This window comes from Schistocerca piceifrons, unplaced genomic scaffold (genome assembly GCF_021461385.2).
Source record: "Schistocerca piceifrons isolate TAMUIC-IGC-003096 unplaced genomic scaffold, iqSchPice1.1 HiC_scaffold_847, whole genome shotgun sequence".
NCBI lineage: Eukaryota > Metazoa > Arthropoda > Insecta > Orthoptera > Acrididae > Schistocerca > Schistocerca piceifrons.
In genome coordinates, this window is record NW_025729110.1 from 71104 (window position 1) to 86246 (window position 15143).

The 15143-nt window shown below is 42.6% G+C and overlaps 1 protein-coding gene across 1 annotated transcript in view; it reads left to right on the top strand.

The window, feature by feature from the left end:
- Positions 1–15143, top strand: part of LOC124770955 (autophagy-related protein 9A-like) — a 155393-nt gene that overhangs the window by 60520 nt on the left and 79730 nt on the right. Inside the window, exons 4-6 of the mRNA XM_047249254.1 lie at positions 2199–2403; positions 8261–8385; positions 10986–11113. Of these exons, the coding sequence (XP_047105210.1) occupies positions 2199–2403; positions 8261–8385; positions 10986–11113 (458 nt within the window). The remainder of the gene's footprint in view (positions 1–2198; positions 2404–8260; positions 8386–10985; positions 11114–15143) is intronic.

Here is a 15143-nt window from a genome sequence, read left to right on the forward strand (position 1 = left end):
GCCATTTCCACCTGGCGCCTCAGTTGGACCAGCATTCGTGCTGGACGTGCAGACCGCGTGAGACGACGCTTCATCCAGTCCCAAACATGCTCAATGGGGGACAGATCCGGAGATCTTGCTGGCCAGGGTAGTTGACTTACACCTTCTAGAGCACGTTGGGTGGCACGGGATACATGCGGACATGCATTGTCCTGTTGGAACAGCAAGTTCCCTTGCCGGTCTAGGAATGGTAGAACGATGGGTTCGATGACGGTTTGGATGTACCGTGCACTATTCAGTGTCCCCTCGACGATCACCAGTGGTGTACGGCCAGTGTAGGAGATCGCTCCCCACACCATGATGCCGGGTGTTGGCCCTGTGTGCCTCGGTCGTATGCAGTCCTGATTGTGGCGCTCACCTGCACGGCGCCAAACACGCATACGACCATCATTGGCACCAAGGCAGAAGCGACTCTCATCGCTGAAGACGACACGTCTCCATTCGTCCCTCCATTCACGCCTGTCGCGACACCACTGGAGGCGGGCTGCACGATGTTGGGGCGTGAGCGGAAGACGGCCTAACGGTGTGCGGGACCGTAGCCCAGCTTCATGGAGACGGTTGCGAATGGTCCTCGCCGATACCCCAGGAGCAACAGTGTCCCTAATTTGCTGGGAAGTGGCGGTGTGGTCCCCTACGGCACTGCGTAGGATCCTACGGTCTTGGCGTGCATCCGTGCGTCGCTGCGGTCCGGTCCCAGGGCGACGGGCACGTGCACCTTCCGCCGACCACTGGCGACAACATCGATGTACTGTGGAGACCTCACGCCCCACGTGTTGAGCAATTCGGCGGTACGTCCACCCGGCATCCCGCATGCCCACTATACGCCCTCGCTCAAAGTCCGTCAACTGCACATACGGTTCACGTCCACGCTGTCGCGGCATGCTACCAGTGTTAAAGACTGCGATGGAGCTCTGTATGCCACGGCAAACTGGCTGACACTGACGGCGGTGGTGCACAAATGCTGCGCAGCTAGCGCCATTCGACGGCCAACACCGCGGTTCCTGGTGTGTCCGCTGTACCGTGCGTGTGATCATTGCTTGTACAGCCCTCTCGCAGTGTTCGGAGAAAGTATGGTGGGTCTGACACACCAGTGTCAATGTGTTCTTTTTTCCATTTCCAGGAGTGTACAATAGGTAGCTCTCAGTTTTCTACTCTATACACTGTATCGAGTATTGTAATATATGGTGACCGCATTTCACATTTATTATTCATTATTTAATGTTGCGTGAGAGAATTGTGGATTGTATGCCAACTGACAATAAACACAAAACATCATTGACAAAATCACAATTTTAATAATACGTAATAAAATATTTATGAGTCTGTAATTAGGTAAAATAAAGTCTTCATACAAATGACCGTGACTCTGACTAGGAGGGCAGTTCAGCGGTTGTTAATGTTAGTCAACAGAAACAATTTGTAAAAGGCATTTAGTTGGCTCAAATAAACGAATCAGTCATCAGTTAAGATGTGTCCAATTTCATAATTTCAGGAAGTTACTCTTCATAAATTGAAAAACAGAACTCTGCATTTTTTTCAAAAGTGAAGACAACAGGATTTCTGCAGTGAACAGGCATGGACAACAGTGTATTTCAACAACGAATATTACAGTCTAAGTATGGACTTTGAAAATAGCGTTTCCTATTATGAATATAAGTAACTGAGTAGATTAAAAAGCAACTCACCAAGCGGTGGCAGGAGAACACACGTGTGAGAGATATTACAGTTTGCTTGCTTTTGGAGGCAGAGGCTCCTCCTCCTGGCAGAAGGGTTGAAGGTGAAGGAAGTGGACTGGTGAGGGTTAGGAAAAGGGGCTGAGTTCAAGCAAGTCACCCAGGACCTTCGGGCAAGAGAGACTTGCCTGGTGGGACGAGACGTCGTTCTAAGATTTATACGATTTACAATTCTCCTTGATCAATAGCCGAGGCACAGCCTATTTAAAATTCAAATTTCAATTGTTTTATTTGTTTAGCAAGAGAACAGGAATATTACAACAGACAGTCTCAGAAGAAATCGAGATAGAACAGGATTGTAACGAATACAGTATATCGCCATTGAGGTAATTGGTATACTGACTGAAGTAGTTTGAGACGAATGTCATTAAAAGCTAGACAGGGAGGCAGAAGATGAAAATGACAACCCTGGCCGTACTTTTCCAGGGGCAAGAGCAACGCGACCAAGGTATCGCTGCCGGACGCGGTCGTCGTGGGCGGGGAGTGCGTGGCGCAAGTCGCGCCCGTCACGTGGCTATGCCTGTTCGTCGCGGGCGTCTTCTGGCTGCTGCGTGCCGTCAAGGTGGCCTACCACCTGGTCCAGTTCTGGGACATCAAGGCCTTCTTCAACAGCGCCCTGCGCATCCCCGATGTGAGTTCCAGGGGGACAGGGGGCTCCCTCCTCTCTGTTTGTTTACTTTTTAACACTGTCAGAATTATTGCTAGAGTTGTGAGGCCATGCATTTGTTAATTTTTCCATGTTAATCTTGTCTGAGATCCATGTCTGTGGATTCAGTTGTGTGAAAAAATGGCAGTAGTAGTAGTAGTAGTTGTAGTTGTAGTAGTAGTAGTAGTAGTAGTAGTAGTTGTTGTTGTTGTTGTTGTTGTTGTTGTTGTTGTTGTTCGAAGGACTTGTTTGATGCAGCTCTTCGTTCCAGTCTATATTGTGCTCACCTTTTCATTTCTCCATAGCTATTACACCATGCATTCATTTGAATCTTCTTGCTTTATCCGTCTCTTTGTCTCCCTCTACACTCTTGACGCCAAAACTGATTAAATGTTGGTGCCTCAGAATATGTTCTGTCAATCAATCTGTTATTTTAATCAAGTTATGCCAAAAGTTTATTTCTGTCTGGTTCAATTTTGTAGTTGTTCCTCGGTTATTTGATATGCCCATCTAATCTCCAACATCCTTGTAGCACCACAAACACTTCCTGAGACACAAATTTGTATTCTCTTTCTAAGAAATACTTTTCCTGCTATCACTAATCTGCGGGACACTTCGGCTGTTTCCGCGTATTTTCCCATCTTCCTCTCCCTGCCCCTTTCCCCCTGCCACCCTCATCTGATTCGCTAAGCGTTGCCTGATTAGTTCTTAATTGTACTACATTTCATTACCTTTGTCTTCTTTCTATTAGTGTTCAACCTATTTTCAAGAGACTGTCCATACCATCGTTGGCGTCCACACAAATATATCCAAGAGACAGGAGACTTCTAGAATTGTTATTTTTGATGTAACTAATTTGGTGAGTTTGAATGTGTTGTGTCCGACAGATTATTGTCCGCTCAATAAATATGTTTCAATGCAGATACCTTTTGTACCTAAAAGGTAAACATATTTTATCAGTATATGGAAAGTATATCTATTAACATTACTGTTGCAGTTAGTGATGCCATGTTTTTCATTTAAAAATCTGCAGTTACGTTCACGTATGATTAAATCCAGCGTATCCAGCCAGATAGGAAATATAGTTGTAAAATTCTGTCAGTGGGTATTTTTATTCACGCACCAATAATGTTGAGATGACACTGAAAATTAAAAAAAAATCTTAATTAGGTAAAAAGAAAAAAATCTAATTGACCAAGGAAATCCTGTTGTTTATAAAGAAAAATTACAAACAAAAACTGTCACTGAATGGTATTTCTGAAAGTATAAAAACAGGAAATAAACTTTTAAAAATGTTGATTCACTTTGATGACATCAGTTAATAAGACATCCGCCCCCCTTCCCCCACTGCTTTACAACCCTTTGTGCCTGAAATGTTAATTGGTTTATTGCCATTGTTTGCAGACTTGCTAAGTTCATGGTATCCCTGTTGCTCCCCTCTAGGATACGTTGTAAGAACAGAAATAATTGATAAAAAAAGAGTTATGAATAAAGTACCACTCACGTCAGTGTAACATTCGATCTTGCGGCTTGTTACACAACTTATCAAATCTTGGAACCAAATTAGGTACAGCTATCCTCATTTCTCGAACTGCACTAGGTTTTAATGACAGTCACTGCCAAACACCCACATTTGCAAAGATAGGAGGTTGCAAATGACTTCAGTGCTTTCTTGGTTGAGCTTGGAAACTCTGTCCTTATGGAATACAAAAATGTCTGCAATGCCATTGATGAAAACTTCACTTGTAGTGAAGAAACATCGTAGTTCTAAGAGGGCAATCCCAAAAGAAAGGTCTCCTATTTTTTTATAAGTACATAGACCAGTGTATTTATACAACGGTTTACATCAGTTTACAGCTTGAACATTTAGCTATTTTTCGACATAATCACCATTTCTGTCGATGCATTTTTGTAGACGCTGTGGCAGTTTTTGTATGCCCATGTCATACCAGCTCGCCGCCATCCCGTTCAGAAAGTTACGAACCTCTTTTTTTCACCTAGTCGTCGCAGTTGAATCACTTTCCGGCCAAATGTTCTTTTAACCTAGGTAACAGGTGATAGTCACTGGGTGCCAAGTCAGGACTATAGGGCTGGCGGGTGATTATGTTCCACTGAAACTGTTGCGGGAGAGCAACGGTTTGCTGACCGATGTGAGGGTGAGCGTTGTCATGGAGAATGTGTACACCCTTGCTCAACAGTCCTCCGGTTCTGAATTGCCCGTTTGAGTTTTTTCACAGTTTCACAGTACCTGTCACTGTTAGTTGTGGTCCCAGCGATTCAGCTCCCACTAAGAGGTGAAGGAAGATGTTCATGACTTTCTCAACAGCCTGGCGGCGAGCAGTTTTCACCATCGTGCACTGACTGTTCGTAATGCCCAAATAGCATTATATATTAATTCTATATATATCTTGAAATGTGCATATAATACAAAAGTCTGAGGGAGTCGTAGGATTTTTGAATCTTTGCCCGATGTCTAAATTTATTTGTGGAAATAATAACTGTAAAAAAAAATCAAAAATTGGTTATACAGAAACTGGTTTTGTTGACTGGTTTTAACAGTGTGGTGAAACTGGAGATGGAGAAAACCAGTATGACTGAGTAGCAGTCGCTCCAGCAATAACTGTCATCCCTAATGTCGTGTCTCTAGTTTTATTACTGGTGGTAGAGTTGGGGTGGGGACAGGCACTGAAAGGCTGAATATGTTGTGGTACAGCCAACAGCCAAATTATAGGAGTCCGATCCCAGTCGGCAGGAGGGAACCAGATGGGATACTGCAGTGAGGATCTAGAGTGCTCGAGAGTGCTGAGAAAACATCATTAACAATAACACATTTATTGTCCAGTAATACTAGAGTTCTTCCACAACACTGTGGGCCGGCAGAGCGGCACCTCGTCAGCACCGGGAGGTCAGTGTGCACCCGTCTGGCAGTACTGACGGTGCAGTGACGCGTCAGGTGGCGGTCGTTACACACGGGGAGGCTGTCGCCCCGTGGACTCTGGCGGCCACAGCTCTACGTATCGACCTCCACAGTGCGCTCGTCGATGTCGAAGCTTTGCGTTCGGGAGTCGTGCCCCGGGTCCACTCGAAGTACTTGCCAGGTCGCAGGGGTGGGCTCTCGGTGCCCCTTCGGGAAACGGGAACTGGCGGCACCGGTGTGACCACGGAAAACGGGATGTGCAACTCTGGTGCAGTCCGTCTCCAAAGCGGATGGCAGTCAGTGTCTGGGCCACGCACGTCGAGCCTCTGGTAAGCCTAAAGGGTGACGGTGGCTGCCCTGTCATTGTGGCTTTGGAAGTCGGCAGTATCCTTTGGGCCGGAATCGTGGCTCCGTAGACGATCGGAGATTGCTAGGTGTGCCGAGGGTCGACCTCTGTAGCCTCCCCTCTGACTGGATACCTGCAACTGACACGAGGGCCGAGACTACTCACTGGGCAGTCACCAATTTGCACTCGGACGTTTGTTAAGGAGGGAGGGGTATTTATGTTGGCGCTTCCCGTGTGCTCTGTGATAGTGGGCACGGCTGTGACATCGTGTGTGTCAGTTTTCTCTCGCTGTCAGCTCTCCTAGAGGCTTCAGACTTTTGCAACTTCACCTTTTGGAAACTCTTTTCTGCCGTTTCACCACCTTAGTACTTATTGTCACATTGTACCTAGCCTTTCTTATGACACACTGCTCTGCCATTATAATCTGTTCATCATAAGAATAAACCTGATGTAAACAAACACAAATGGGATGATTGGTCAGAAGCCGTAGCACACATGCACACTACTGCTGTTACGCTTTTAGAAGTAGGTCCTACTTATCTATTAGATATCTTATTACTGAGTTACGTTAAATGAAACTTTAAGATATTCAAATGTATTAACAGCCATCAACATTTTTCTTAATCACGCTTTAGCTACGTAGATCAAAAATTGTGTGCAGTCACAGCCTCTGCAGCATTCTGCTCTGATTGTCGCACTGTTAATGCACAGTATGTAAACTTATGAGGCTGCATTCTGTTCCGTAGTGAAACATGCACGTGGAACACGGTTAAAAAGTGCCGAGAAATAGGCTGTTCTTAATGTTTTTCTTAAATTTATGGAGATAATTGGCTTTGAAGTTTTTCTGTATACACTGCAGTTGATAAAAAAACCCTCATTGAAAGTGTAGCACAGTCGGTAGTGTAATACAATGTGAACGAATTGTGGTTATTCGTGTGCTGGTTCAAATCACGCTAGTATCATTTTGTTTTCTCATTCAATTTGAAATACCCACATCTTGTGATTGTAAAACTCATCATCATTTTTTATGAATAATGCACATCGTCTTGTTTCTAATTACATATTGGATGCAAAATTCCTGTTTCCATTTCAAATAAAAATTCTTAATTATCAACGTTTAATGAAATACTGTTCATAAAAGTTGTTTAAATTAAGAAAACATAAAAATTTAATTTTTAGGACAACAATGAAAAGCCAAATCCTCTTCATTTGGACCATGTCCATCATTTTATACCACAGAGGTAGATGAGTATCGTAAAACCATGAAAAACAATCCTTTTCACAGCATCGTGCACATCATGCAAATGCTGATATGAACCCAACAGAACTGAGCTGGAGCCAAGCTGAGGGATTTGGCTGGAGAAGTAACGAGACTGTTAAGCTTCTAGACATGCTGGAACTAACGCACGCAGCTTTTTCACACGTCACTCCCGAACGCTGGTGGGATGTAGAATGGCTCTTCATAAAAGAAGAAGAGAAAATGCTGTGCCAGGTTGGCTTTGTGGATTCTGTTGCTGATAGGTCTGTTATCAATTTAGCAGGTGACACTTCCAGAACTGAAACGTATTTCTCCAATTCGGATAAGAAAGGAGCTGAGAGATTACCACACAACTGATTGTAGGCAATACCTTCAGTGGCTTCAATATTTAACTATACGGTGATATCCTTCAGTACTCTCTTATGTTATACATAGCTTATGCAGAAAAATCACCCTGTGGTTAAGTCAGGAATTTTCATCATTCTTGTTATTAATTACAATAGTACATTAGCTAAAATCGATAACGTGTTGCGGTTTTCGTCTAGTCGTCTAAGGAGCATATTGTGGGATATTTGCAGCATTCTTCATAAAAATTAAATTACATTCGTAGCTGTATTGCTCCTCTGCTCGTCTCTTTTTACGTGTGAACTGCAGCTGGCCACGTCACTGCAGGCTAGCTGTACCAGCCGGTAAAGCTGTTGTCCCGTGTTGTCGCCCAGTCGATGTGCACATAACGCACAGCACAACATGTACCCTTATTATCCTACTTGACAGTACTGGAGACAGCTTGGCTACAGTCCCATTTGAAATAGAAATCAAATGAGGTTCCAGCAAATGCAGAAGAATACACAGTGCAATGTTCACATCAGATTTATTCTTATATGACGACCGGACTATAGTATAGCAGAAGCCGAGAGATACGTTGCACCATTATTCTTCACTCGCTGACTCGGGTGCTCGGTTTGTTCCACTGTGCCGCAACAACTTCCACTTTTGCCACAACTCTTTCTGCATTTCTCTGTAGCTGGCAGTATTCCGGTCATCGACCCCGGCAATTTGGTTTCTGGGAGCTGCCGAGGTAGAACTGGGATGAATTTTTAGTGTCTACGAGGGTTACTACCCTGGCATGTAGCAGAATTTGTCCAGAGGTGCTGCACCAGGATGTCACATACGGGATAGACCAGCACGGAGAGCTGCATCGGACCAGTCTTTGAAATGAAGGGAGGAAACGAGTTAAAAGTTTGAACTGTATACAGAGTGTCTTTCCAGAGTTTAATGGCAAAATATCAACTAACAGAAGTGTTATTAACTGACATTGCAGTCGGAGCTGGACAACTTGACGTGGCACGAGGTCCAGCGGCGTGTGCGTGAGGTGCAGCGCGAGCAGCAGATGTGCATCCACAAGCAGGACCTCAGCGAGCTCGACATCTACCACCGCATTCTCAGGTCAGTCGCAGCTGGCAGGAAGTCGGTCCGTCACACCCTGTCCCAGTAAAGTGCCTACCACTGTGCCGAACGGCTCATTGTATGTGGTGCGGGTATCTCGGATTCCAGAACATTTCTGTTAGAGCTAGAGAGAGTTCTCGGTTTACTTTATACAATGTACCAAAAATTAGTTGTATGTGGTAACTTCAATATTAGTGTCATCAGCTATAGTGCGAGGAAAAGAATGTTGGGAGATTTCCGTAATTTATATCGTCTCAACTAAAGTGCAGGGGAACAGTTTCACAAGCATAGGCACTGCTTTAGTAAAAGGGTAAATGCCTTTCGGCCACGATGCACAAATTTTAACACTAAAACGAAACCTTCTACATCGTAAACAATAATTCACATTTATACTGTGCATAACAATGGATTAATATTATAATTGTGAGAGCAGATAATTTTCTCTCAGTGTCACCCAAATACAAGTTTGACATCACTGTACACAAAAGAAGCTGACTGTGCATTGTGGTTGGTTTTACACACATTTTGTAGGGTAGGTTCAGACGTGAGAGTAGGGGTTTAGATCTTGAATCTTGGCAGTTCGAGCACGCGCGCGCGCGCACACATACACACACATTAAATATAATTTAAAATTATTTAGAAATGTTTATCCACTAACAACAGAGTTTTTTAAAACTCATTAAAGAACAGCAGTGCCAGGATGTTTATAGTACCAATAACATAAATAATATATATAATTCTCTTAGCTTGCTTTCCACTACAACTTCTAAAACAGGGTACTGTCACTAACAGCTGACACGGGTTGCTGACTGATAGGATCATATTGTGTAGAAAAAAGTGGGTGTTATGTCAGGACATTAAAAATTGTCACAATTGAGCTGCAGTAAGTTATTACAAGCAGTACTGTAAATTTCTTAGAATGCTATTAGGAAGGCAAAAAGCTTGCGGTACGCAAATAGAATAGCTAATTCTCAAGGTACAAGTAAACCCTATTGTCAGTTGTGAAGTGTCTGGTAACAGCATAAGGTCAATACATATTCAAAATATTTTTGTTACTGGTAAGTCATATTTAACAATCATTTTCTGAATGTAGCAGCTGAATTAAATAAAAGCTTGGACTGTACTGGAAATGGTATAACTCTCTTTGGAAGTAGCTTTCCAAGACTTGATATCTGAATTACACCCCTGTGACGCTCACAAGAGCGTGGTTGAGTCAATAATTAAATCACCGAAGACTAAGGACTCTGATGGATATAACGGGGTATGTAGCAGCATACGGACTGGAGCACTGTAGTGTGTATGTTAGCCCACTAATTACCCATATTTGGAGTTCTTCTTTTAGGAACAGCCAGTTTCCCGAATAAGGAAAGCAGTGAATAGTGAAATTGCTTTGTAAAAAAATGTGGAAGGGATGTTTTAGACTATTTCAGACCTATTTTTATGCCATCAGTGTTTGCAGAAGTATTGAAAACACTGTTTATACAAGCGTAATTAATCATTTCGATACCTGCAATTTGGTATCAAATGTAAAGTTGAGGTTTAGAAGTGCTTTAACAACTGAAAATGCTGCAGTCTCTCTTCTCCCTGTAGCAGTGGACAGGTCGAACAAAAAGTTGCAAAACACTAGCAATCTTCTTAGATTTAATGTGGGAATTTGATAGTGTCGATCACAAAATGATACTGGTATGTTATGTGTCATACTCTTTAAGAACAAAGAGTGAAGGGTCATTTTCCACAGTAATGAAAAAGGCTATGAGGGAGCACCTGATTGGTGTGTGTGTGTGTGTGTGTGTGTGTGTGTGTTTGGGGGGGGGGGGGGGGGGCTGAGTGCGAATGTGCAAGGAGGACCTCAGTGAGCTCAACACCTGTTGTCATATCCTCAGAAACAAGGTTCCCAGTAGGAATGGTTTGTATTTAGGGATATGACATGAATGCCCATTGAAACAAAAACTTTATATAGACATATGCCCTGTTGTAAATGATTCTGTGGTAGAACACATTTAATGTACATTTGTTTTTCCATTAAAATTTCAATTTGATGCGTGACAATATTTTTCTTCTCATAACTACGTCATTTTAGAGATGACCAGTAACTCTGCACCAAGATTCTTTACAGAATCAAACTCGAACATGTAAAAGAACTCCTAATGTTTGATGAATGGGGACATTATTTAAAATGGGGAAGTTGGTTGCCTTTAGAAGTGTCTCAGGATAGTATTGGAGAGGAGACAAGGATCTGGGCCCATGTGGCCACATGTTGGGGTTCTACTGCAAAACACCACCCCTCACCCGACATATTCCTTTCACTGTTGGAGCTGTTAGCTGCTACCTGCCTCCTGTGAGTCATTATTGCTTGTTGACATCAAACACGCTCACATTAATGATACTGGACCAAGTGTATTTCTTATAATTTAGCTGCAGCTGCATTTGTCACAATGTCTGTTTTCAGAAATATATTGTACACCATCTGCCTGGAAGCCAAACGGGTTTAATCTGACAATATTAAAATTTCCCACGAAATTCTCGTACGCGAGTCGCGATGTGACAGTCATTTTCTGCACACCCGTGCCCTACGAGTGACTCGTCGGCTCGGCCCGCAGGTTCAAGAACTACATGGTGGCGATGGTGAACAAGTCGGTGCTGCCGCTGCGGTGGCGCGTGCCCTTCCTGGGGGAGATCGTCTTCCTGACGCGCGGACTCAAGTACAACATCGAGCTTCTGCTCTTCTGTGAGTACCGCGCATGCGCTGTGCGGCAGGTACACTGGTGGCAGTAGTGCATCCTATTTGTTGTTCTTACCGCTGAGAGGTAAGTTGTTTGCAAACAGAAATCCTGCTGTCAAGCTAGTTGTCGTTTCCACTCTCAGATGCTAGGTAAGTACGTGTCTAGGATTACACTGCTGTAAGTAAATAATTGTTTCTTTAAGTGTACCGTGTGTCCCTCCAAAGAGTCATCAGGCGCATTTCCTCTTGTGTTTCTGCAGATATGTGTGATTTTGTTTTAGCGGTCCGTAGCTGGAGTAGTCCCAAATAAATACTGCTTATCGAGTCTTTCCTGCAACTCTCACTGTTGATGCAGAGTGTCTGCCTGTTTTCCATTATGAACAAAATTATTTTTAAAACAGAATTTTACACATCCATTCTATAAAGCATTCCCACATCAGTCTGCTGCGATATTTGTTTTATCGACACGTATCTACAGGGGCAGTAAACCGGGAGGAATAACCGGTATTCCGCAGCGACGGCACCACCATGGCCTGTGCTGCTCATTGCTACCTTTCTGCAACAATGCTGCTCTGTCGCTGCTGGAGTACTGGTTATTCTTCTCAGTTTACTGTCCCTGTCGATACGTGTCGATAAAACAAATACCACAATAGACTGATGTGGGAATGCTTTATCGATTGGACGTGTAAAATTCTGTTTTAAAAAAAATTTTGTCCCAAACAGGAAATGAACTGAAGCTTTGCCTCGTCACGGTGTGTTGCGTGAAGGCCCTGATGAGCTGTGTTTGTTTGGGCTGATCCAGCTACACACTGCAAAAATAAATAAATAAATAAATAAATAAATAAATAAAAAAATGCAAATATCTGGCGAAACACCGGAGAAAATATACCTGATAGCTCTTAAGAGGAACACACTGTATATGCAAGGTGTGATAAGAAAAAACACAGTGAATAATTGTATTAGAAATAAAGTAATAACCATACATGGAATTTGGTTTAATCTCCCTCAAAGTACTGTCCTTAGTGAGCAGTGCAATCATCCCAACATTGAATCTGAGACTGGAAGGGCACTCAGCTGGTCTGTCGTAGCCCACTCTGTGTCAGGAATGCTCTCAAAACATTTTCGTTTAAGGCAGTCTTAATTTTTGGGAAAAGCCAGAAGTCGCACACTGTTAAATCTGATAAGGCAGATGTGGACAGACAGGAACGCATTTTCTGGTCAAAAATTCGTGAATCGGAAATGCGATGCGGCATGGCACATTGTTGTAACGGAGGAGGAAACCGTCGGTCCATTTTTCTGGTCTCTTTCTTCATACGTCGTTTCATATTATACCCTTGTGAAATTGGGCATGTACAGTTGCTCTCCACGGAGACAGACATCATCATTTGATTTTGGCTGACATACCTTGTTAAGAGTGAGAGGATTCCCCCACCCCCCACTCCATTTATTTTTTTAAAATTATTTTTAAAATTTTTAAACGTTGTGAACTCTTAAATTTTGTCTCAGGTTCATACGTGTAGACTCAAGTTACATCTCGAGTTACAGTTTTCGACACAAAGTCCAGATCTGAGCAAAGACAATCCTTCAGCTCTGTACAAACTGACACACAATTCGCTTTCTGTTTGTCACTCAAAAGTCTGGGAATAAATTCTGCACTCACTCGTTTCATTTGCAAATTATCAGTTAAAATGCCTTGCACAGACCTGTACGAGATGCTCTCGGGTAGTTATTCACCTGTTTGAACTAGCAATTTTTGCCACTTTTCACGTTTTCTCTGTTTTTAAGATTAATGGACCTACCAAATGTTGCTCGTCTTCTACAAACTTATTTCCACTTTCACATCACTCATGCCACTGGTAAACAGTCTTCAGACTTACTGCATTATCATCAAAACCCAGTTTAAACATTTTGTTTCTTCGGCATTTTTTTGCTGCTCGAAACAGAACTTAATATTAAAATGTTGTTCGAAATCCACAATGCTGGACGAACGTGACAAACACAATCTCACTCTAGTGTCCCTGGATGCCGATTGCCAAGTGAGAACGTGTTTCAACTTGATGCTGCCTTTCTTAACAGATCAGATTATGAGATAAATTACACTGCATGGTCGTAGTGTCAGCATTTGATGCTAAAAGGATTTGTTTGACCTAGTTTTTGATCACACCTTGTGGATGTATCATTAACACACACAGAGTAACTGTTTTCAACATACCACAGTGTTGCAGGGGAAGTCAAGGTGAACAAATTACTGTTGGAAACTTGCCGTCTATCGAGTCGCAAAATGGCCTCAAATTGACCTGCAAAAAAAACTTGAGCTACAGTGCGTGCAAAACTTGAGAGATTTTCAATATCCTGTCACTCTATTACGCCACCAATTTAGTCAGCTGTTTCATTAACAGTATCAATTTAAAATTTCCCATGCGGTAATGAAAGAAAAAAGCCTTTTGTAAATATTATGGAAAAACTAATTAAATTTACAATTTGAACTAAACTTAGCCCTTACAAGCACAGGAATTTCATAGTAATAAGGCCACACAAACAAAACAGTTTCATTATTAATTTTGTGCCATTAAAATTCACAACTTGATAGTGCACGAAGGGAAAGCAGAAAGGTGGAAGGAGTATATAGAGGGTCTATACAAGGGCGATGTACTTGAGGACAATATTATGGAAATGGAAGAGGATGTAGATGAAGATGAAATGGGAGATATGACACTGCGTGAAGAGTTTGACAGAGCACTGAAAGACCTGAGTCGAAACAAGGCCCCGGAGTAGACAATATTCCATTGGAACTACTGACGGCCGTGGGAGAGCCAGTCCTGACAAAACTCTACCATCTGGTGAGCAAGATGTATGAAACAGGCGAAATACCCTCAGACTTCAAGAAGAATATAATAATTCCAATCCCAAAGAAAGCAGGTGTTGACAGATGTGAAAATTACCGAACTATCAGCTTAATAAGTCACAGCTGCAAAATACTAACACGAATTCTTTACAGACGAATGGAAAAACTAGTAGAAGCCAACCTCGGGGAAGATCAGTTTGGATTCCGTAGAAACACTGGAACACGTGAGGCAATACTGACCTTACGACTTATCTTAGAAGAAAGATTAAGGAAAGGCAAACCTACGTTTCTAGCATTTGTAGACTTAGAGAAAGCTTTTGACAATGTTGACTGGAATACTCTCTTTCAAATTCTAAAGGTGGCAGGGGTAAAATACAGGGAGCGAAAGGCTATTTACAATTTGTACAGAAACCAGATGGCAGTTATAAGAGTCGAGGGACATGAAAGGGAAGCAGTGGTTGGGAAGGGAGTAAGACAGGGTTGTAGCCTCTCCCCGATGTTGTTCAATCTGTATATTGAGCAAGCAGTAAAGGAAACAAAAGAAAAATTCGGAGTAGGTATTAAAATTCATGGAGAAGAAATAAAAACTTTGAGGTTCGTCGATGACATTGTAATTCTGTCAGAGACAGCAAAGGACTTGGAAGAGCAGTTGAATGGAATGGACAGTGTCTTGAAAGGAGGATATAAGATGAACATCAACAAAAGCAAAACAAGGATAATGGAATGTAGTCGAATTAAGTCGGGTGATGCTGAGGGAATTAGATTAGGAAATGAGGCACTTAAAGTAGTAAAGGAGTTTTGCTATTTGGGGAGCAAAATAACTGATGATGGTCGAAGTAGAGAGGATATAAAATGTAGGCTGGCAATGGCAAGGAAAGCGTTTCTGAAGAAGAGAAATTTGTTAACATCCAGTATAGATTTAAGTGTCAGGAAGTCATTTCTGAAAGTATTTGTATGGAGTGTAGCCATGTATGGAAGTGAAACATGGACGATAAATAGTTTGGACAAGAAGAGAATAGAAGCTTTCGAAATGTGGTGCTACAGAAGAATGCTGAAGATTAGATGGGTAGATCACATAACTAATGAGGAAGTATTGAATAGGATTGGGGAGAAGAGAAGTTTGTGGCACAACTTGACCAGAAGAAGGGATCGGTTGGTAGGACATGTTGTGAGGCATCAAGGGATCACCAA